General features: G+C 44.9%; 1 protein-coding gene across 5 annotated transcripts in view; it reads right to left on the reverse strand.

Moving 5' to 3' along the window:
• Positions 1-25,194, reverse strand: part of GYG2 (glycogenin 2) — a 30,954-nt gene extending 5,760 nt beyond the window's left edge. For all 5 annotated transcript variants that reach the window (XM_029240005.1, XM_029240004.1, XM_029240003.1 and 2 more), the window contains exons 1-7: positions 25,022-25,194; positions 21,311-21,452; positions 15,766-15,940; positions 13,903-14,065; positions 11,632-11,758; positions 9,844-10,066; positions 7,297-7,491 (exon numbers count right to left, since the gene is read on the reverse strand). In XM_029240005.1, the coding sequence (XP_029095838.1) occupies positions 7,297-7,491; positions 9,844-10,066; positions 11,632-11,758; positions 13,903-14,065; positions 15,766-15,940; positions 21,311-21,452; positions 25,022-25,028 (1,032 nt within the window). In that variant the 5' untranslated portion in view covers positions 25,029-25,194. The remainder of the gene's footprint in view (positions 1-7,296; positions 7,492-9,843; positions 10,067-11,631; positions 11,759-13,902; positions 14,066-15,765; positions 15,941-21,310; positions 21,453-25,021) is intronic.
• Between the last annotated feature and the right edge of the window lie 296 nt (positions 25,195-25,490).

Consider the following 25,490-nt stretch of genomic DNA (forward strand, 5'->3'; position numbering starts at 1 on the left):
AGAAAGAGACAATGGTGAGAAAAGCAGGACAGCATGCACGTGCAAATGTCCTGAGGCAGAGGTAAAGGAGGACATTAGGAAACTGAAGTAGGAAAGTTGGCAGTAAAAAGTGCACAAAAGTACACTTTTGGTGAAATTCAGTAAAAAATTTTTTAATGTAGAAGATAACACTGTGTTCATAAAGTTGCTCTTTTTAAATTTTGCTTTTTCTATCTCGTCAACTTGAAAGTGCCAATTAAAATACAGGCTCATAAAAAAGAACAAAATCATGCCATTCGCAGCAACATGGATGGACCCAGAGATGATCATACTGAGTGAAGCAAGTCAGACAGAGAAAGACAAATATCGCGTGATATCACTTATCTGTGGAATCTACAATACGACACTAATGAACTTATCTATAAAACAGAAACAGGCTCACAGATACAGAGAACAGACTGGTGGTTGCCAAGGTTGGGGGGGGGGAGGGATTGATCAGGAGTTTGGGATTAGCAGATGCAAACTATTATATATAGGACGGATAAATGACAAGGTCCTACTGTAGAGCACAGGGCACTATATTCAATATCTTGTGATAAACCATAATGGAAAAGAATATGAAAAAGAATGTATATCTATACATATAACGAGTCACTTCGCTGTACAGCAGAAATTAACACAACACTGGAAATCAACTATAATTCAATAAAATATTTAAAAAAATAAATAAAAACAAAAAATATGGGCTCATTCTTCCTGATCTTGATTATGTACGTGAAAGCCAAAAATAAAATTAAGTTCTAATAATTACAGTAGAAAATAAAATGATAACTTTATCCAAAACATGAAAGGCCAGGATAATAACAGCTCCTTTTTATTAGGTGTTCAACACTGGTTCCTAAATTAAACTCATAAACTTGTTACGCATTATTCCTTTTAATCTCACAACAACCCCATGACGTAGAGAGTCTGATCCCTTCTCTTACTGAGGAAAAGTTGAACTTTCAGACAGAGATACTTGTTAAACATGCCAGACGTAGCAAGTGAGAGAGGGGGGATTTGAATTCACACCTCTCTGACCACCAAGCCCTCTACGAGCCCTATTCAACCCACATCATTAATGCATCCCAAGTCTCCCTGGTGTACAAAACACCAAAACAACCTTTAGGGAGAAAAAAATGACGAATGAGATAATTGCGCTATCTACAAATAATAAATACCGTAAAAATAAATAATGTCCTCATCCAATCAGGGTTGGGTAGTGGAATTTTCTAGGTTGAATCCTAACACCCATTGAAAAAGAGAAACTGGATAAATTACTTACTGTCTCTGAAACTCAAGTTCTTTAATCATACACAGCACGGACACTTGATGTAACGGACAAACGAAGCAGTTAGCCTGGCAAACGGTTAACTGCCAACAGATTTGAGTAATCTCAGAAAGATTAGTTGAACCGGATTAGGGAAAAAGTCAATCCTGTCAGCTTAATTTCTCTCAAGAAAGAACACATAAATAAATTCCACGTGGGCCATCATGAACCTTTATCCTTCCTTGGAAGAGATTTAACTCAGGATTATTTACTTGATAAGAAAGGATGAACTAATAATACAACTTTTCCGTTTGTCTTCTGCAGATGTGTTAGACTCTTACAAATTTAAACAGGAAAAGAAGTTATGTCAACTCATGCTAACATTTCTGAACAAGACCCCTAGACGTAGATACAAACTTCCGAACAAGGCCCCTAGACATAGATGCAAACTACTATATATAACATAGGTAAACAACAAGGATCTACTGTGTAGCACAGGGAACTATATTCAGTATCTTGTAATAAGCTATAATGGAAAAGAATATAAAAAAATATATGTACATATACGTTTAATTGCTGTACACTTGAAACTAACACAACATTGTAAATCAACTATACTTCAATTAAAAAAAAGAGGAAAAAAAAATGAACGTTAACAACTAAAATATAAACTGAAACAGTAATAGTAAATATTCCCCTTACTCTTCCTAGCCACAAATAGGGACGTCCTTCTTCACATGTGCAGAAAGCCAGGAGAGAATTCAAAGACAAGGATTTGATAATACGATGGTGCAATGCCAGCCTTTCAGCCAATGGTTGGCAGGCTTATGAACACACCTACGTAAAATGTGACTTTTGCATTTATTTTTCTCCTTAGATGATCAGTATTTCACTGATCCATACCCCTAACCAGCTGCTGGAAGCTTGGGTCACCCTGAAAAGAGAGACTCTCAGATTGGAAACAATTCAGAGGATTCTCAGGTCAAAGAAGACAGAGCAGCTGAAGGATGGAAAGTAGCTTGAGAATCCAATGACTCTTAGCCCAGAAAGATGAAAGCAGAAAGAGAGTATCGTAAAGCCAGACTGTGTAGGGAATGGATCGCCAACAGATAGACACAGAACGCTCACATACACGACCCGAGCAGGTAAGTTTAGAACACAGGATGCAGGCACACACCTTTGCACCATGGGCTGTCACCTTGTGAAAGCTATGACTGCAAGAGGTGGTGAAAACCAAAAAATGTAAATATACAAATCTATTCAAGAACCGAAGAGGGATTTTTCCACTCTCATCCATGGGTGAAGCTACTTGTTTCCCAGTAAACCTTCTGCCAAAAGCAACTTAAAATTCTAGACCAAAAAAAGAAAAAAAAAAAATATATACACACACACACACACACTCACACACATATATATTTCTTTTATTTCCCCTTGAGGCAAGTGAAAGGCTATAGCCCTGAGGAGCCCATAAATAATGAGGTACCCAACCTCTAATAGCATGTGGGCAAACCATGTCTATGAAAACTTCCTGCTGAAAAAAGAAAAACAACACATAAGAAATGCTCTCTGAGTCCGCCTGCCAATGCAGGGGACACGGGTTCGTGCCCCGGTCCGGGAAGATCCCCCATGCCGTAGAGTGGCTGGGCCCGTGAGCCATGGCCGCTGAGCCTGCATGTCCGGAGCCTGTGCTCCGCAACGGGAGAGGCCACAACAGTGAGAGGCCCGCGTACTGCAAAAAAAAAAAAAAAAAGAAATGCTCTCTGGGTGATGCTATGATTCAGAGCCTCAGAGGATCCCTGCCATTTTTCCATACACAATGTCTTGCAGTAAATCAGAAATTAACCAGCATGCAGCGAGACAAGACCAAAGGCGTGAAAATCAAGAGAAAACGAAATCAAAGCACAAAATCAGATCCATATGAGATGCAGATGTATGGTGGATGGCACACAGACTGTAACTGAATGTGGAAAATACTTTAAATGATGGGACAAGTTGGAGAGTTTCAAGGGAGTACTGAAAACCCCCTCGTAAACATTTGGCGTGTATGTGGCCTAAAAACACGATAGTTGAAATAAAGTGTGCAGGATGTGGGTTTAACAGCTGATTTAACAGCCAAAGAGAAGACTGGTTAACTGGAAAATAGGCCAGTAGACTGAAGCATGGGAAGACAGATGGGAGAAGTGTGTCACAGACACATGGGATGCGATGAAATTCCTACTGTAGATGTCATTGGAATCACAGAAGGATAGGGAAGTGGGAAGAGGAGAGAGACACAGACAGAGAAAGAATGGGCAGAAGGAATACAGTTTCAAGAAGCGCTACAAACCCAAATAGGGTAAATTCAAGTGATAATAAATAAGTCATTATGATAAAAACCGGAGCCTAAGAGAAAGATGTTAAAAGCAGCCACAGACCAAAAAGACATATGACCTTCAAATGTATAAACCTAAGACTGGGAGATGAATTCTTGGAGAAATAATGGAAGTCAGATGATTTTGAAAAGCCTTCCGAGTGTCATTGTAAGGTAATTGCCAAGTAAGAATTCCATACCCTTGGTGGGAGTATAAATTGGTGCAGCCACTACGGAGAAGAGGATGGAGATTCCTTAAGAAACTAAAAACAGAGTTACCCTACGATCCAGCAATTCCACTCCCGGGCACGTATCCAGAGAAGATGAAAACTCTAATTTGAAAAGACACATGAGCCCCCATGTTCACAGCAGCACTATTCACAAGACGTGAAAGCAGCCTAACTGTCCATCGACAGATGAATGGATAAAGAAGACGTGTACGTATATAAGACGTGGTACATGTATATACAATGGAATATTACTCAGCCATAAAAAAGAATGAAATAACGCCATTTGCAGCAACATGGATGCAACCAGAGATTGTCATACTGAGTGAAGTAAGTCAGACAGAGAAAGACAAATACCATATGATATCACTTATATGAAGAATCTAAAAAAACGGTACAAATGAACCTATTTACAAAACAGAAACAGACTCACAGACATAGAAAACAAACGTACGGTTACCAAAGGGGAAGGGGGGGGATAAATTAAGAGTTTGGGATTAGCAGACACACATTACTATATATAAAATAGATAGACAAGGACCTACTGTTTAGCACAGGAAGCTTTATTCATTATCTTATAATAACCTGTAACGGAAATGAATCTGAAAAAGTATATATATATATATATATATATATATATATATATGACTGAATCACTTTGCTGTACAACTGAAATCAACACAACACTGTAAATCAACTAGACTTCAATTTTTAAAATATACATATATACCATTTCCCAAGGGGGGGGGGAACCCATAGGATTAGAGACTCCAAAAATAGATCCACCTAGTAACGTGTGAGTATCTGACTAATGGCCAAGGAGACGTGACAAAGCAGTGAAGATGTAACAGTTTTGACTGCAAACCATGCTGAGTTCATTACAGATCCACACGTAACAGTGATGTATGTGGACCCCAAACTCATTCATCACGTAACATCAATTCCAGATCAATTATATACTTTAATGTAAAAAGAATAAAAAATCCATAAGACGTCAGAGGTGATTAGCTTTATGACCCTCATTTAGAGACTGATTTCCTAAAAGGTAAACAAAACCCACTACTCATATAGGAAACATTAACAAATTGGTCTAAACTTAGGTACTTCTTTTCATCCAAGGATACCATTTAGAAATTAACCATAGCAAAAACAACCAACAACTTCAAAAAAACAAGGAAAGGCATCCCTAGTCTTTCCACTAACTGCATTTCCCAACCCAAGAGGCTATAGGACAGGACACTTGGCTGAGAAGATAACAAACTGCAAAAATATTTATCTAACACATGCCTTTATATGGGAAATAAATGAGATAGTCAACTTTTTTTTTTTTTTTTTTGCGGTACGCGGGCCTCTCACTGCTGCGGCCTTGCGGAGCACAGGCTCCGGACGCGCAGGCTCAGCGGCCATGGCTCACGGGCCCAGCCGCAACGCGGCATGTGGGATCTTCCCGGACCGGGGCACGAACCCGTGTCCCCTGCATCGGCAGGCGGACTCTCAACCACTGTGCCACCAGGGAAGCCCAAGATATTCAACTTTTGAAAACGGAGACCTACTCCTGGACACTGCCATGACTATACATACAAAGGCTGCTGTTTGCAATAAGAATCCCAGATCCAGACAGCCAGCTCTTCCGCAGTTACAGGAATTGATGAAAATAATCGGGTTTTTTTGGTTTTTTGGACTGGTTCCAAATCCCCAAAATAAAGAACCCAGAGCGAATCACTCAATGGATGGCCGATAGGTGGCAGCAATGCTGCATAATTAATTGCAAAGATGGCCTGGGAGTGTAAAATAATGAAATATATACACACACACACACACTGCAAAAAAGCACCCCTTCCTTATAGAAGGGCAAAGACCTTCTCATTTTTAGAGACACAAGCTAGGTGGCTTAAAACAATGCCATCATCAAAACATGTACAAACAATAAATACTGGCAAGCATGCGGAGGAAAGGGAACCCTCCTGCACTGTTGGTAGGAATGTCAACTGGTGCAGCCAGTGTGGAGAACAGGATGGACGTTCCTCAAAAAACTAACAGTAGAGCTACCATATGACCCAGCAAGCCCACTCCTGGGCATAAACCCAGAGCAAACCATAATTAGAAAAGACACATGCACCCTAATGTTCATTGCAGCACAGTTTACAGTAGCCAGGACGTGGAAGCCACCTAAGTGTCCATCGACAGAGGAATGGATAAAGAAGATGTGGCACATATACACAATGGAATACTACTCAGCCATAAAAAAAGAATGAAACAGTGCCATTTGCAGAGACATGGATGGACCTAGAGACTGTCATACAGAGTGAAGTAAGTCAGAAAAAGAGAATCAAATATCGTGTAATATCGCTTCTATGTGGAATCTAGAAAAATGATACAGGTGATCTTATTTGCAAAGCAGAAACAGAGACACAGATGTAGAGAACAAACTTATGGTTATTGGGGGGGGAGGGAAGGCGGGGTGGGATGAATTGGGAGATTGGGATGGACATACATATACTACTATATATAAAATAGATAACTAATGAGAACCTACTGTAGAGCACAGGGAACTCTACTCAATGCTCTGGGGTGACCTAAATGGGAAGCGAGTCCAAAAAAGAGGGGATGTATGTATACATAGAGCTGATTCACTTTGCTGTACAGCAGAAACTCACGCAACATTGTAAAGCAACTACACTCTAAAAAAAATTAGTTTTAAAAAATGGACACAAGAATTGTGCTCTGGTGCTTTTGAACAGGAACAGTATACCGTACAGTGCTTGGGGCTGCACCTGGCAAAGAATCAACCTTCAAGAAGTGTGAAAAACAAAACAAAAACATCCAGTGCAGACTGATGACGTTAACATTTCTGGAGGTCAGAAGTCCACGCTGGGTCTCGCTGGGCAGGTGTCCTCGGCAAGGCTGAGTTCCTTCTGGAGGTTCTAGCCAATGGCCCATTTCTTCGCCTCTTCCAGCTCATAGAGGCACCTGTGGCTCCTGTACACCTTCAAAGCCAGAAGCTCACATCTTCCCATCACTCCCCGTCTCACTCCTGCTTCTCTCCCATCTCATCAAGCTTCCTTTCGCCTCCCTCTTAGGAGAACCCTTGTGATGACACTGTGTCCCCCCCCGGATAATCCAGGACCACGTCCCCACGTCAAGGTCCTTAACTCAATCCCGCCTGCAAAGACCCTGTTTCCATATAAGGCAGCATTTCCAGCTTCCAGGGATTAGGACGTAGCTGTCATTGGCTTTACTGTGACGTGCAATTTTGCCATTTTCTCTAAAGAAACTCAGGAGGCCCTAATACCACAGAGCAAACTGAAGACAGGTTCCTCCCGTCCCCCCAGCCCCTCCCCGGGACCCCGGGGAGCATCCTCTCTGCTTCATCTCGCGGGGGAACCAGCATCTGTGTCCCCATCGCACCGGTGCGAAGAGCACGTACTTACATCTTCTGCAGGGCATGCGTCAGGCGAAGCGGGAGTCTCCTCCACCACCACCATGGTGCTCTCAGGCCAAGGCTGGCGGGGCCCCTCCGCCCACATGGTACAGGGCTCCCCGGAGCGGGGCACAGCATTTGCACATGACACCTCAGCAGTGGGCGCTGAACTTGAACAAGGCACCCCAGCGCCCCCGAGGTGAGTCTGCAAGAAAAGGTATTCACATCTAGCAAGGTCTTCCTGACATCTTTGCCAATCTCCCGCTGCCCATCCCCTCCCCCGTGTGGCCAGTGGTCCCCAGTGCTGACATCCGCGTTCACATTACTGCTCCAGGTGAGGAGGACCCCCAGGCACAGGGTCCCTAGCCTGCTCTCCACGTTTTACTGCTTAGAACCACCTGACTAGGTCTTATTTTCCTTCATAGCCAACCGAGTACCTACCATACTGCTTTGCAGGAAAGGACAGCAACTTCCTATCAAGGATCTGAATAAACTCCTACTCACCCGTGTCGCATGGTCAGAGAAAGCTTTAGCTCTCTTGAAAGGCAGCACCCAGCTGCACCAAACAGAAACCATAGTAAAAACGCTAAAATATGAACTCGTTTCAAGATCCCAACGCAAGCATCTGTGGACACCGCACTCCGTTGTACCAATACATGCACTAATCAAAAACTGACCAGGAAATAAAATTTCCTGGGACCTTATTTTAAAAGGTCTTTGGCAAGGCAGGTGCCTCCCTGTTAAGTCCACTGCAGAGGGACTTCCCTGGTGGTCCAGTGGGTAAGATTCCGCGCTCACAACGAAGGGGGCCCGGCTTCGATCCCTGGTCGGGGAACTAGATCCTGCATGCATGCCACAACTAAGAAGTCCGAGTGCCACAACTAAAGATCCCACAGGCCACAACTAAGACCAGTTGCAGCCAAAAAAAAAAAAAAAAAATTCACTGCAGAAACTCTACTATGGAGAGCATGTAGGGTTACAGTTATAAAAAATCAAATGGGGCTTCCCTGGTGGCGCAGTGGTTAAGAATCCGCCTGCCAAGGCAGTGAACATGGGTTCGAACCCTGGTCCGGGAAGATCCCACATGCCACGGAGCAACTAAGCCCTGCGTCACAACTACTGAGCCTGCGCTCTACAGCCCGCGAGCCACAACTACTGAAGCCCGCGCGCCTAGAGCCCATGCTCCGCAGCCAGAGAAGCCACCGCAATGAGAAGCCCGCGCACCGCAACGAAGAGTAGCCCCTGCTCGCCACAACTAGAGAAAGCTTGCACACAGCAACGAAGACCCAACGCAGCCAAAAATAAAAATAAAATAAATTTTAAAAAAAAAAGAAAAAAAGAAACCACCTCCGAATGCTACTTCAATCGAGGAGGGAAAGTGGAAAATGCCCCCTCCAGTGACATTTGTAATCAATCATCTTTAGCCACTTAATCTGTGAGTGGCTCTTTCTCTGATGAAGGCGGCTAATTTAAATAATTATTTTTATGCATCAACCCTGTTAAACCACAGCAGCAATTCTGCTCATGAAACATTTATGGTTTCACACCAAAAAAATAAAATAAAATGTTGCCTGCCTCTTTCAGCATCCTCCTGCATTCAATATAGGATGTAGATGCAGAAGGAAAACTAGCACAAGACCTAAAGTTTGGCTGGTCATTAACTTCCAACTATGGTCTTTCTTTCTTGCGACGAAATGACGTATCTTTCCTTGCCTGATCCCTTCCTGGTGTGTATCAACATTATTAACTATCTTCTAATTCCGTCCTTTTTTAATGAACATGTCTATAAACACTGAACTTTTAAAAAACCTTATTTCTTTCATTAATGTAGGCCTTGACAGATTTTTTTAAAATATGTAACTTGGTTAGGAATTCCCTGGCGGTCCAGCGGTTAGGACTCTGCACTTTCACTGCTGAGGGGGTGGGTTCAATCCCTGGTCAGGGAACTAAGATCCTGTAAGGCAAAAAAAAAAAGAATTTGGAATAAAAAGTGACATTTTAAAAATAAATAAATAAAAATATAACTTGATAATTGCTTAAGATATCCTAAATCTGTCTTTCCTAAAACATAAAAAATGAGAAGAGGGACTTCCCTGCGGGCACAGAGGTTAAGAATCCACCTGCTAACGCAGGGGACACGGGTTCGAGCCCTGGTCCGGGAAGATCCCACATGCCACGGAGCAACTAAGCCCGTGCGCCACAACTACTGAGCCTGTGCTCTAGAGCCCGCGAGCCACAACTGTTTAACCCGCACACCTAGAGCCCGTGCACCGCAACAAGAGAAGCCACCGCAATGAGAAGCTCGTGCACCACAGCGAAGAGTAGCCCCCGCTTGCCACAACTAGAGAAAGCCCGCGTGTAGCAACGAAGACCCAACGCAGCCAAAAATAAATAACTTAATTTTTAAAAAAGAATAAAACCACTTATAAAAAAAAAATGAGAAGAGACTCCAAAAAAAGAGAGAGGAACGTGTATTTGAAGAAAACCCACAGGTGTGGATCACGGAGAGTTTATCCCCGGTCTGAACTCTTGGATGTCAAGGGTATTGTGTGCTTACTGTGTGTCCTGGAGATGTCTGTTCGTCCTCGTGCCGGATATTTTCATAAAGAGGCAGAATGCTGTGGTGGTAAATCCCCCACCAGAGGTTAAGGAAGGACGTCTGATGCTGGCTGACAGACCCAGAGCCCTCCTCCAAAACGGAGCCCGTCTGGGGATCGTACTTGTAGTTCCAAGGCTTCGAGGACCCCAAAAAGTGGACCACCTTCGCGCTCGAGCCGAATCTGAGGAGGAAACACAAAGCATCCGGCCTTCCTCTTGGAACTGACCACACACAGAGAGCCTGTGACAACCACAGGACTCATCACAGACAGCGGGACGTAAAGATGCATCTCAACGAGTTATGGACGATCCTGTCATTAACGACCACCTAGACTTGCAGTAAAAATAACTAACTGCTTCATCAATCCACGTTTGCAGCGTTTCGTTTTCCACAGGCCAAGAAACACAACCATAACTCACTTGGGATGCTCCCCAAACGGGAAGAAGAAATCAGGAGTCTTTTAGAAGATGGGCAGTACCGTAGCCCAAATCATCTCATCCTGAAAACGATAAAAACTTTAAAACATTGATTTTATAGTAGATAACGCGAGCTGCAGACCAGAAAACTGGCTTCTTGTACAAGATGGTGAATTTTACCCTCTCGACCTTTTTTTTTTCATTATCACCACTCTCACCAACCTGGAAACTTTTTAGACAATTTTTTCCTAATTGCTTTCCTATGAAATTTTAATATCATATTTGCCCTGTTATATCTATGTTCTGTAGGTACAGCCGTGCTTTTTACATTAAAAAGGATGTGATGGCTTTACACCCCACAAACCAGTGTCTGCCTCCTTGCGGGCAGTGCGGCCCCTATTATAAAAGCACGCTCAAAATCTTCTCAGATTTTCCATTTTCACTTATAACAATGTCCCCTAGAGCAGTGGATCTCACACATTTGGTTCTAGGACCTCTTGACATTCTTACAAATCACAGAGGAACAAAAGATGTTTGTTCACGTGGATTCCATCTGTCCGTATTCACCGCAACAGAAGTTAAAACTGAGAAATTAGAAAACCCATGTAGCAACTCACTAAAAAACCGTGGGCCCATTATATGTTAACATAACTTTTATATTTTTTCATAAAGTGTAACTATAACTATATATTACTATATATCTTCTAAATGTGTAAAAAGTGACATCTTTCATATTTCTTCATAAAAATATAATTATAACTATATTTTTTAAATACGTAAAAAGTGACACCTTTCATATCTCTTCATAAAATATAACTTATATATTTTAAAAAAATGCGTAAAATGTCACATCTTTTGTATCTTTTCATAAAATATAACTCTCTATGTAACTATATTTTTAAAAATTTGAGTGACACTGCCTATTTTACAAGGAGACGGTAGGTTTCTCATATCTGCACCTGCATTGAGTGCAATGCTTTTTATCACATCACGTCATGGCGTTTCTGTAAAATCCCACTGTCCAATTATGAGAAAACAAGAGTGAAACGATGAAAATGACATCTTAGAATTAATTTTTTAAAAGTCACTTTGATTTCAAAGACCCTTGAAAGAGGGGCGGGGAACCCCTGGGGGTTCCCTGGGCAACACTTTGGGGACCACTCTCATTAAGCCTAGCTGCCTTGATTACCTATCATGTAAAGCAATAAATAAGCGAGCAGAAGGATGATCTGGTTTTTTTTTTTCCTTCAAAATGCCAAAAGGTGATATTAGATTCTGAGAGAGGATGGTTGACCAGGTATAGAAGAATTGGGCTTGGCTTGAAACTTACTGTTTGAAAGCAGGGCTGTAGGTGTAGGCCGTGTTGCTACTCAAGTTATAAATGAATGGCAAGTGTTTCTGGATGTCTGCTGTGGACCAGTTACTGAAGAAACTGTTCAACAAGCCTTGGTCTGCCCCTAGAGAGTTAACAAACAGCCAAAGAAGTTAATGAAGAATGGTACAGTGCACCAAGAGAATGCAAGACATGTTTGAAGACATAATGGAAAGACACTGGTATCCCAGCACACAAATTACATTTCCTCTCTCAACCCACTAAAACATGGTCGTTGTCTCAAAAGTGACTGATAACCCACACCATTCATTTAAAAAGCGCATAGTCTCGGGACTTCCCGGGTGGTCCAGCGGTAAAGAATCTGCCTTCCAATGCAGGGGATGCGGGTATGATCCCTGTCCGGGAACCAAGATCCCACGTGCCATGGGGCAACTAAGCCCACGCGTTACAACTACTGAGCCCGCACACCTCAACGAGAGAGCCCATGTGCTGCAAACTACAGAGCTCATGTGCTCTGGACCCCACACACCACAATTAGAGACAGGAAAAAAAACACAAACGCCACAACTAGAGAGAAGCCCGCATGCCACAAAGAAGAGCCCACACCTCAACCAAAGATCCTGCGTGCCACAACTAAGAACCAAAGCAGCCAAAAGAAGAAAATAAAATGAAATAACAATAAAAAGTGCATAGTCTCTCCAGAATTCTCCACCGATGGTGCAAACAATTAATAATAAAATTGCACATTGTCTCCAAAATTCTCCACTCCTCCCCAGGGAATTCTATCTGGTATCGACAATCGCTGTTCCCATCAATTTTGCCAACTTTGTTACCTCGTCCTTACCTAGAAGGAATTTGTCTTTTTTTTTTTTGTATCAATGTTTACTATTATGTTGTTATTGAGGTACAGCTGCTGTACAATAGTATGTAAGTTATAGGTGTATAAAACAGTGATTCACAATTTTTTGGACATTATACTCCATTTATAGTCATTATAAAATCTTGGATCTGTTCCCAGTGGTGTACAATATGTCCCTGTAGCTTATTTTATACCTAACAGTTTGTACCTCTTAATCCCCTATCCCTATTCTGCCCCCCCATCACCACTGATAAACACTCGTTTGTTCTCTGTATTTATGAGTCTGCTTCTTTTTTGTTATAGTCACTAGTTTGTTGTATTTTTTAGGTCCACATATAAGCGACACCATACAGCATACGGCATTTGTCTTTCTCTGTCTGACTTGTTTCATTTAGCATCATGCCCTCCAAGTCCATCCATGTTGCTGCAAATGGCAATATTTCATTCTTCTTCATGGCTGAGTAATATTCCATTGTGTATATGCCACATCTTTTTTATCTACTCATCTGTGGACACTGATGTTTCTTCAATAGCTTGACTACTGTAAATAGTGTTGCTATGAACACTGGGGTGCACGTGTCTTTACAAATGAGCATTTCTGGGTTTTTTTTTGGATATATGCCCAGAAGTGGAATTGCTAGATCATACGGCAGTTCTAGTTTTAGTTTTCTGAGGAACCTCCATCCTGTTTTCCACAGCGGCTGCACCAATCTACATTCCAATTTTTCAATAGTCTACCATTTTCTTTCACGTTACAAAAATTCTAGTATTTTTCCCATCTACTAACGCCTCTTCAGGCAAGTGTCTGGTTTCAGTTCATTCTCCCCTTTATTCTATATCGGGGTTGGCCAACGAAGTCTTGCACCCATTTTTGTAAATAAAGTTTTACTGGAACACATCCACGCTCATTTAAGTCCTGTCAATGGCTGACTTCACCCTACAACTACAGGGATAAATATGTCACAGAGAAGATACGCCCCGCGATGCTGAAAACATTAATTACCTGGCCCTTTTTTATTTTATTTTGGCTGCGCCGCGAGGTTTGCGGGATCGTAGTTCCCCAACCAGGGATGGAACCCGTGCCCCCTGAAGTGGAAGTGCGGAGTCCTAACCACTGGACCGCCAGGGAAGTCGCCTATCGGGCCCTTTAAAGAAAGGTTGTCCACACATCCTATGTGATCAGGACTGAGGAGTTCTCCCTTCTACCCATCGAAGATATTTTCAACGGTCCTCTCTACCGCGTGCTTACTTACTTACATCTTCACCTCTTCCTGCACTTGTTCTTCAATCCCCAACTTTAACTTGCCACTCACAGATACGGGGTGGTGGGGACTATAGCTGTCGGTGGGCCAGAGGGATGTGTTCAGGCCCCATTCTCTCCCACAAATGTCCAGCTGCCCTTCACCTACCGTCAAAGCTGCCGTGGTCGGTGGCATGCTGCAGCAAGAGGCCATGCGTCTCCAGGGAAGGTTGGAAGACAAATACCCCGCTGTTGAAGCAATCCGGCCATCCGGGATCCGGGGCCGCAGAAAGCTCTCTCCTACTGAAGAGCTCATCGATATTGGACAGCACCTGGAGCAACAGAGCGTGGGGGACCCGTACGATCGCACAGGGAAGAACCAATCTGACTCCATATTAGACCTGTTTCTCTTACTTTAACCTCTGTATTCTACTGTTTTTGCTGCAAGTTAATCACCAAAGGGATGTTGCCCATAAGCTTAAACAATACATAATGGCCCATCTCCGGGAACCCTGCCTCCGGTGCAATGAGTGTTAAGCTAAAATACCTCTGTTTCGCTCACAGGAAAACCTCATCAGGCCCACCTGTGAATGGCTGCAAGAAGGAAGAAATTCTGACTGGAAGGAGGACTTCAGCCCCTCCCTTTTTAGTATAAAAGCAGCTTGAATTCTAACTCAGGGAAGATGGGTCTTTGGGACACGAGTCCACCATCTTCCCGGTCTGCTGGCTTTCCGAATAAAGTCATTATTCCTTGCTCCAACGCCTCGTCTCTCAATTTACTGGCCTGTCTCGTGTGGTGGGCAGTACAAGCTTGGACTCAGTAACAGCGACGCTTCTCTTAACCTCTGGGGCACAAGTGAGAAATGCAACAGGAACTTCACAATGGGCCAGACAACGTTCAGTGATGGGAAACTTATACCCAATTTTTTGACTGACTCTCTTATTTTTTTTATTTTTTTGCGGTACGCGGGCCTCTCACTGTTGCGGCCTCTCCCGTTGTGGAGCACAGGCTCCGTACACACAGGCTCAGCGGCCATGGCTCACGGGCCCAGCCGCTCCGCGGCACGTGGGATCTTCCCGGACCAGGGCACGAAGCCGCGTCCCCTGCATCGGCAGGCGGACTCTCATCCACTGAGCCACCAGGGAAGCCCCTGGCTCTCTTCTTTTAGACTTATATTCAAAAGAGAAGAGTGTGTGTGTAAGATTGCTCCCTGGTTTATTTCAAGGGTTTGAAGTAACACCGTCACTGAAATGCAATTATCACCTCAAGGTTCTTAAGATCCTCCATGGAATGCTCTTAATTGTATATATTCTCTTTCCTCTAGCAAATGTGACCTACAAGACTGGAAATCCATAAACAGAGAGGTCTGCAAGTCAATATCATATAATCCACTGTCTTCGAGAGCTTGACCACCAACAGCAGTTCTCTCCAACACCTACCGGCTTTCTGAATTGTGCTGTCTGGGAAAGAAATTACTCTGATTACGCACTTATTATTTTCCTCTCCACCCCCGTTTTCCTACAGAGCTGCTTTTGCACAACCAAGACAAGCTCGAATGTATCTCTGACACTCCAACCTCATTTTACATTTCAACTTTCCAATGGCTGTTTACGAAAGTGCCCATCCTGGGCTCCTACACCAAAGGTAACTACGCCAAATGACAATGGGGGATGCCACAGCTTCAGAAGACAGGTGTGCCAGTCCCTTCAGGATTCTATAATTCACGGTACAATCAAGGAAGAATATTTCTCTAATATTTCACTTTGTGTAGATGAAATAATGTGATTACGAGCCCCTCCTCGGGAAGGAACATGCCTTCAAGTACCCCAGTGTGCTTAGCAGGGTCCACTGCAGTAGGTGTGTTCTCTCTGATGTTGATCGACTAAACGATGCTGGTGATAGTGATGGACGTTACCTGGTGGGGATCCACCGGCACGAGCTAGCAGCTTGCTTAAGGAGGGAGCAGCATGGTCTTTGTCGGGGGTTCCTCAACAAGTGGAGGGTCTGGTCCTTGCTCTCCCTTGTACTCACCAGGGTATCTGCATCCAAGAAGACGCACTTGCTATAATGGGTGAGTGTCCAACAGTGAAGCTTGGTGAGGGTGACTCCGAGCTCAGGTCTCTTCAGAAAGGCCAGGTGGATGTAGTCTACACTGTCTATCAGGTTCACCTCGATGATCTCATCAAACACCCTCGAGAGGATCACCCTGGAAAAGACATGCCAAATCCCAGAACAGCCCACCATCTAACATGAGACATGCTGTCCCTGGCTGCTGCAGTCTTCATACCAGACTTTATTTTCCCCATGTGGGTCTCGTGGCTTTGCCCACATTTCATTCATGCTTAACACTTAGGCAAACGTGAAAAGCAAGACATATTAAACCATCTTAACACAGACTGATTCGGGTCAGCTCTTAGGAAGGTACTTTCTCTTTCTAAAGTGCATGGGCGGTGAGAAGGGAAGGCTGAGTAGGTATAAACCAACAGAAGATCTCCATCAGTTTTTACTTTACATATTCAAAACCTACATTGCTCGTTGCATACAAGTTTGAGACTCAAATTTTGAAAGAATGTACATTTCATCAGAATGAAATGTGCCTCTGTTCCATTAAAAATTTTTTTGCTTAAATTCTACTTCATCGTTGCCTGGAATATCTTTGCGATGACAAAAAATTAAGAAGGTGCTAGAAAAAGGATGGGGGCATGTCAAAAGGATACAGTAAGTCAATCAGGAGGAGGTCCCAGTAGCCAAAGCTGACGCAATTTGGGCAAGAAAACAAAAACAAACCTAGGGCTTCCCTGGTGGCGCACTGGTTGAGAGTCCACCTGCCGATGAAGGGGACACAGGTTCGTGCCCTGGTCCGGGAAGATCCCACATGCCGCGGAGCGGCTGGGCCCGTGAGCCATGGCCGCTGCGCCTGCGCGTCCGGAGCCTGTGCTCCGCAACGGGAGAGGCTGCAACAGTGATAGGCCCGTGTACCGCAAAAACAACAACAACAAAACCTAAAGTATAAAATTAATATTCACGGATCCATACTGATATCACAAGTGAATACATAAGTAAATGGGGTAAAAGGGGTAGCTCTTCCTCCCAGAAGAATCCCAAGTAATAAATGTAGAAGGAATGAGGGAAAGAGAAAAATCACCATTAGGTGAACATCACAGTGATAAGTGTTGCAGACAAAATTCACTGATGAACCCTAAAAGCAATGAGTAAAGGTTTTGAGGAGAAACAGCATGTTTTCATAGTCTAAAAGTACCTCTCCCAAGATATTTATCAATTACAAAGACAAAAATAATGATTTTACAGTAGAGATACCCCAAAGGAGACCAAGGCTAATGTCACCAGTAGCAAGACATCACACACTCCATAATATCACGCACTGAAAAAGGTACTTTCTTCTTTGTAATTCTTTCCTACTTTTCATTGCTTGGTTTAGATTTTTTTCTCTCCCTTGTGTTTTTTGTTTATACCCTTTCTAGTCCTCTGGTGGTTGCCACCCTTAAACCCTCAACGCATCTATTTAACCTTACTATTTTCTATCCAATGTAACGATAGTTATCATCTATAACTTCGCCCCAGACAAGACAGGAACATTAGCGTATGTTCACCTGTCTCCCTCCTCTTTTATCCCCCAACCACCTCCCATGAGGACTGTTAATTCCAGATTTTCATAATTATTCACCAATGCATTCCCAATTAACTCTCAATATCACTCATTTATTTGTTTTGCACTGCTTCTTACATTCCATTTCTTCTTTCTTGGATTCACATTTCATTGTGCTTGAGTATATCCTCAAGTAATTTTTTCTCAAAGGTCCTTGAGGGGTAAAACGGCTGAGCTTCTGCATATTTGAAACATCTTGATTTTGCTTTCAAACTGCATTTAGCTGAATACAGACATTTCATTTCAAAATTAGGTGGTCTAAGAGCTTTGAGGCATCCGCTGTCTCAACCAGGCTGAGACCTGAAATGCATTTAGTACTTTTTCTTCTTTCTTCGTGCTCTGAAATGGTACCTTCTGTATCAACACTTGGGTTTCCTTCATTCACTCTGCTCAATGTTCAGGGAACATCCACAATCTAAAATCCTTCCTCAGAGCTGAAATATTTCCTTGAATCCCTTCTCTCCACTCCTGTCCTTTCTGAAACTCCCACTCTTAGACAGATGTTGGAGCTTCTGGGTCTATCTTTTCTATCCTTTAGTAGCTTTTCCACTTCTACTCTACATTTGTGCTTTCACGTTGCACAGTATTCAAAGTAACTCTCTAAGAAAATACCACGTCATCACCAATTTCCTCCTTTTTACCCAGTTATTTATGGAATTTATGGCATCCTCATGATTGTATAAAGGGGGAGGTAGAGGGCCAAGAAATGTCATTCTACGTTACTACAAGTAGCACCTGTGTCCTTACAGGCTTTCGTTCAGCTCTCCTTGCCTCCTTAACTTAAATTCCTGGAGGGAGAATTAAGTTTCAAGAATGCAATTTGTGTGAACCTACAAGCACGTGCTACTGGGTCCCCTTCCCTGCAGAAAGACTCCCTCAACCATGGATGCACCACACAGCCTGGAGGAATGGCAGTCTCTTGAACACCGCCCCCTGGTCATTTGGAGTCACAGGTCACTGTTTACGTCCTACTGCCCTGACTGCATCATAGAGCATCGTTCCTCAACCCTACCAACGACCGCAAAATACATAACTGGTTCTACAACAGTGCAACTAGGTCTGCCTCAGTGAGCCTTTCCCAGTCTTTCTGTGACACTGTCTCTGAATATTTTACAGTTCATCGTGAGTAGACTGAAAGACTGAAAAAACGTGCTGACAGCTTTGGACAGCTGAGGAGATAGGAATCTAGCAGAGAACAGACATGTCTGTCTTTTTGGCTTTATCAGTTCCACGCACACCATGATTCAGGAGATGATGGGACCACAAAGAGGTCCCCCCAAGGATGCGTGGCTACCCCCAGGGTCACTGTTCCCAACGCTGGGTCCACTGCAGCCCTGGGTCTGACTCTGAAGAGTCAGGGAAACGTCCACTGCACACAAATGTATTTTCTTCTCTTTTCTTTCTCTTTGGGGCCTGAAGGAATCATCTTAGGCAAGAAGAAATACACCTTGAGCATCCATTCATTTGAAACACTATTGGGAGAATGGGTGACAGCCAATTTGGCTAAAGACTAATGACATCACTTAATGTCAATGACTAAGGTCTGTGCACACCCCCGCCCCCCCAAAACACCAACGTTTAAAAACACATTTGCCAGCCTGACGGGTCATAAGTATCACTGAGCTGTTTGATGTGACATGACTTCAGTGTCTGTGAAGACAGAGTACGTATCACTTGGTCATGCCGTCTACCCTGGTTGTATCCATCCATCCATCTCTGCTTATCATTTGGAAGAGTTCTTTCATTATTCTCTGGACAACACCCTCTCCTCGTTATAAATTTTGTAAATGGGCTCCCTACTTGGCTTGTTTTGCCTTTTACGTTTACACAAATACATCTGACATACAGCAGTTCTGGTACCCTTTGCTTTGTGTCATTAAAAATGGCAGACACGTGAAGCAATCATCTATGTCAGTGTCTGGAGACGTTTTTCATTATCACGAAAGCAAGGAGGGTTGGCGGGGGGGGGGTGCTCCTGGCACCTGGTGGGTGGAGACCAGGGATGCTGCTGCACACCCCACAGGGCACAGGACACCCCTCATCCGAGGGTCCTCCAGCCCCAGATGTCAGTCACGCCAAGACTGAGAAGCTATATGTCTCGACTTCTAACATTTTCCTACACTTTAAATTTTACCTTTATCTTCAAAATCTACCTGGAAATCATGTGGGTATGTGTTCAACTTTTATATAAAAGGATCACATCATTGCCTTTCTCTGATACAGTGATGTGATGAATTACAATGATAGATCTTTATACAATGAACTATTCTTGCTTTCTTAGAGCAAGCATCATTTCTTTCTTTTTTTGTCTTCTTTATTTTATTGAAGTAGAGTTGATTTACAATGCTGTGTTAGTTTCTGCTGTATAGCAGTGACACAGTTATACATACGTATACATTCTTTTTCATATTCTTTTCCATGATGGCTCATCACAGAATACTAAATATAGTTCCCTGTTCTATACAGTAGGACCCTGTTGTTTCTCCAGCGTCATTTATTTCTTTATTCCAGGGCTAGAGTTGCCTTGTTGATAATCTGTACTGGGGGGCTTTTCTCATCTATATGCAAACACAATCAAATCTGTAAATCAAGTTTCCGTATCAAGATTAGCACAGTGTCTTAAAATAAAGGAACACATTGATTTTTTTTCCCCCTAGGCTCTCAGATAGTTCTTTTTGCATGGAAATTAATTTATTGTGCCCAGTTTTACAGAACATCCCTTACAATTGCCCAGGCCCAGGTCCTTCCTCCAGATAAGCCTTTGATAACATTCTCCATTTCTCCCACTGTTACTGGTCAACAGAAGGGCTTCACTTCTTCTGGTGTCAATGTGGATCATCTGAATTTCCCTAGAAGGATCAAGTATTTCCTACTTTCAATTTTATCAGCAAAGTGTTCTATGTAGTATTTAAGTTTAAAATTTAAGTTGCATCCAGCCACTGTGGAAAACAGTGTGGAGGTTTCTTACAAAACTAAAAACAGAGCTACCTTATGATCCAGCAATCCCACTCCTGGGCATATATCCGGAAAAAACTCTAATTCAAAAAGAAACATGCACCCCCCAATGTTCACAGCAGTCAGGACATGGAAGTTACCTAAATGTCCATCGACAGATGAATGGATAAAGAAGATGTGGTACATGTATACAATGGAATATTACTCAGCCATAACAAAGGATGAAAGGATGCCATTTGCAGCAACACGGATGGACCTAGAGATGGTCACACTAAGTGAAGTACGTCAGAGAAAGACATATAACATACGATAGCACTTATACGTGGAATCTAAAATATGATACAAATGAACTTGTTTACAAAACAGAAACAGACTCACAGACATGGAAAACAAACTTATGGTTACCAAAGAAGAAAGGGGGGAGGGATAAATTGTGAATTGGGGATTAAGAGATACACACTACTATATATAAAATAGATAACCAACAAGGACCTACTGTAGAGCACAGGGAACTCCGCTCAATATCCTGTAATAACCTATAAGGGAAAACAATCTGAAAAAGAATATATATGTATGTACATATAACTGAATCACTTTCCTGTACACCTGAAAATAATACAACATTGTAATTCAACTATATTTCAATAAAAACGTAAAAAAAAATCTTTAACTTAGCTTAGGACAGTTGCTTCTCAAAGATGCCCTCTCCCCCCCCAAAATAACTGGCATCTGAATTTCCGTAGTTGAGACAAGACACGGTACCCACACAGCGTGTTGTCTACAAGGATTCTGAAGTTGGCCACACCCCTGGCAGAGCCTCCTCCTTTAATAACGACCAGAGGGCACTGTACAAGTGTCTGAGGCCCCCCAGGACAGCTGGTGGTCCGGGCCCACAAACCATGGCTGGGACCTGCATCTTCAGGAGGAAGGACCAGGTGTGTGTCTGAGTCTTACCTGAGCAGGTTGGACACCTGAGGGGTGACCAGCACCACCAGCCTCCTGGTGGCCCTGTGGTCCCGCAATGATTGCCCCAGCACCAGGGCCCCCTGGCAGTAGACGTCATTGGTAGCCAGCGTGACAAACGCTTGGTCAGACACTGTGGACGCAGACAAGAACAACAGGGTTATGTTTTCGACGGGTCTCATGGGACGGTGGGGCTGAGGGTCACCTCCAACTCTCTCAAGCTTCACGACTCTAACTGAATAGCTGTTCTAAAACACGCATCAAGGACATTTCACGTGCATCCTTTTGTTTCAAAATAAAGCAAAAAAAATTCTTCTTCAAAACAAAAAAAAAGAAAAAAAACCACACACACACACACACACACACACACACACACAGGAAAAGAGGAAACCCTAAACACGAGTGGGACAAAGCCGAGTAGAGCATCATTAAAATTCCCTGGTTCAGATTAACAGATACAAACTACTGTATATAAAATAAACATGAGGTCCTACTTGTATTGCACAGGGAACCATATTCATTATCTTGTAATAACCTATCAGGGAAACGAGTCGAAATAATATATACGTATAACTGAATCACTTTGCTGTACACCTGAAATCAACACAACGTTGTAAATCGTCCAGACTTCAATTTAAAAAAACCTTCCTGGTGCTGCCACACGGCAAATGGGCATAGCTCAGACCCCTTACGTGATTCTGCATTCAAGCCTCAAAAACTCACCCAAAATATTTGGGTCTTGGGCAAACGCAAAGCAACAGGTGGAAACAAAGCTTTGGATTAGCTGAGTCACCAAGAGGACTCCCACCCAGCTCAAAAGAACTGGGCTCTCAGAAGGAATGGCCAAAGCCGTTAATTAAATTCCACACAACCCACTTGTTGGAAAGACTTCAACTCAAGGATATATGAGGCCGAGGAGATGGGAGAAGGGAAAATATATTGCCTCATTAGCCAAAAGGCTCTCAGTTTCCTAATGTCTCCACAGCAGAGGAAGAAACTCCGCCAATCCGATTTATGTCAGTTTTGAATCTAAGTGGGAACTCGTGACATTGACTTTAACGGGAACTTTGAAACAATGTGAGTCTGGGGCCCCCAGGAGCTGGTTGCCAGGATAAAAACAAAGGGATCAAGAAATCCAGGCCTTGGCTCCCCCTCTGTCGACAGAAATTAAAATTCACAGCCCACGGCTGGAACACACAGAGCTCAGTTCTCAAAGACCAGACGGTCTTCCCCTCCAGCCACCGTGCCCTGCCCAGAGCACGGCCCAAAGACACCGTCACGCCAAACAGAACACCAGGACCCAAGCTTCTGGAGCCGGTTTTCCTGGAGTTGGCATCGTACCCTTGACATTCCATTGGGGTAAACGCCCAAGTGTGCCTGTTCCAACGAGCTCCTGTCTACACATTATCCTGTACTAAGAGGGAATGAGAATTCCTGGCATTTCCACTGTGGGCTATTAACGACAGCAAACCTCAGAACTCAAGTCTGCAGCCTAAAAGATATGTCTAGCTATCCACCCATCCAGCCATTTTTCTACCCATCTATCATTATCTAACATCTGTCTATCCAACTGTTTATCATTCACCTATTACCTACATATCTATCTATATCACGTATCTCTATCTATAGACAGAGCTACATGATCTGGGAGGTCTATGGGGACCCAGATGGCTGAGGCATGGGGCAGGTGGGCTACAGTGGGGCCAGGCAGCAGCGACGGGCAACTGTCCAGAGCTTCCGATTCTCGGGGAGGAGACAGACAGGGCTGGGTCTGCAGAGAGGGTTTTACGGAACTACTGGACTCTCCCTTTGCTAGGGGGAGGGATTATGGCTTCTGTTAACAGGATGACAAGACAGCCCCAGTGGAGAGAAGACCCCCTTTCTCCAGCGACCCCAAGACTCAATGTCACGTTCTAGGTCAAAGACACATGACTCCAAAGCCCGGCCCCCAGGGGCCGGGGCATGATGGTGCAAGATCATGCCTGGATAAAATCTCCATCTCAAGTGCAAAGGCAGACCAGTGGATGTTAATGTCACAAACGCTGAAAGCTTCATGGACAAGTCTGCAGATCCCAACACCACGTTACCTTTAAGAAACCCCCATCTGTCAGGTTTGGGCGTGGCATCGAAAAAACACGCCACAATTATCCAAGCCTCCTGCATTGAGAGGCTGAGTTTCCATCAGGCAGGGCGCTGGGGAGGGGAATTTTGGCATGCGTGCAGGGTGGGAAAACAGAAATAGAACGGGTGGCTGTCCTCCAGCCCCAGGTTGGGGGAAAAAAAAATTGCCGCAAAACCGAGTTCATCCTGAAGACGGCGGTGGCTGACAGTTTTATAACAGGTCTGGGAGAAATGTTTACTTCTCTTCCTCGCCTTCCTCTACCCCACCCCCCTTACAACCAACCCCCCGACCCTCCCCCGAAACAACCTCCCTACTTCCTCCTCTGCCCCTCCTCTTATACTCAAAGGTGTTTTTTGTTCCCTGCAAAGTGCTGAACACCCAGATGGGCTCTTTCTAGCACATTCCGTGGCCGATGTGTCCGAACGACCCTCCTGAATGCTACCATTATATTGACCCCAGCGGGTTGGCAGAAAATGTGTTTTTCACTCTGCAGAGCTCCAAACCGCGGCCTGGAACACACAGACTTTTCTGCTTCTCTGCGAAGAATCTGACAGCACACCGCAGCACACGGCAGGATATCTGCCTTTTCTGCCCCAACAATTCTCCTCTCTAAGGCACAGAGGAGGTACAGAAGCATGGAAACCGCTCCCTGAATTACCAAATCGCTCCTCTGAATAAAAAGTAACCAGATTTTTTTTTTTTTTTCTGAAAAATGCGCTCATGCATGTTCAGGCCCGGACTGGTGCAAGCACGGGATGTCTTCATGATAAAAACAGGATGGGCATCTTTCCCATGGGTGGAGGTTATGTTTCATCACCACATTTCTTGGGAGCTTTTTTTTTTTTTTGGCCATGTCGCAGCATGTGGGATCTTAGTTCTCCCACCAGGTATGGAACCCGTGCCCCCTGCATTGGAAGCACGGAGTCCCAACCACTGGATCCCCAGGGAACTTCTCCATCATCACGTTTCTACGCTTTGGGAGTCTACTGTCCAAATCGGATGTCCACTCCAGACCCAAGAGAAGGCAGACAGGACCGAGTTGCAGCCCTGGGGGGCCAGGGCTCGCCGAAGTCCCAGCATCTGGCCACGGTCGGCCTGCTGCCCCGCTGCGGGATTAACCCTGGATCTTTACCGGAATAACCAGTTCCGCCTCCAGTCTGACCTCGAGGGGCGAGGCTGGGGGAGGGGAACCACAGGCTCTGTCTTCCCAGAGCCATAGGGGCATGAACTCCCACGGGTCTCTGCGTCCGTGAGACGCCCACGCGTCTCCACGCTGGCCAACAAACCAGCCCATTTCATCTCCAAGGGCTACTTTTACACAGAAGGAAAATTACCAAATCTCAGCGCCCCCTGACCATACTAAACCTCGCCCGCCTCCCAGCTGCTGAGACCCCCATCTCCACCTGCCCCAGGGACACCAAGCTCTCCAGCCCCGGGGGACACTGGGAAGGCGCACCGTGGGAGCTGAGGGGTTGGGGGCGACCTTGCGCGCGCAAAGCGGGGTGTGCCCCCAGCGCGGGCCAATCTGAACCGCGCCAGGAGAGCAGGGAGGCTGAGCACGAGGGGTCTTCCCGACTCACCCGGCATGGTCTGAGGCCCAGCGCGCCGTGGGCACCGGGCGGCCAAGTGCGCCTGGGCGCGGGGGCGGCCTCGAGCCGGGCCTGGCGGAGGCGTCGTCTCCAGGCGACCCGCGCGGAGCTCCGGGCCTGCGGAGACAGCTCGGCATTCCAGACAGACCCCCGGGGCTGCAGCACCGCCCTACAGCCCCCCCCCCCGGGCCAGCCCCCCCCCCCCCCGGTCTCCCCACATTCCCTCTGCGCTCCGGGGCTGCCTCTACCCACACCCCCGTCGTCCCCCGGCCCCTGCCCGCCCGGATGTCCCCAGCGACCTCGCCGCGCCCCGGGCAGCCTGTCTCCCAGGCTGGCCCGGCGCCCCTCGCCCCGCAGGATACTCTTCGCCCCGCGACCACCACTGCGCCCCCCACCCGCGCCCTTCCTCAGCGCTCGGGCAGCTCGCGCGCCCCCAGGCCCCCCGAGCGCCCAGGCCGCC

Source organism: Monodon monoceros, unplaced genomic scaffold (genome assembly GCF_005190385.1).
Source record: "Monodon monoceros isolate NGI ecotype Baffin Bay Population unplaced genomic scaffold, NGI_Narwhal_1 Super_Scaffold_22, whole genome shotgun sequence".
NCBI lineage: Eukaryota > Metazoa > Chordata > Mammalia > Artiodactyla > Monodontidae > Monodon > Monodon monoceros.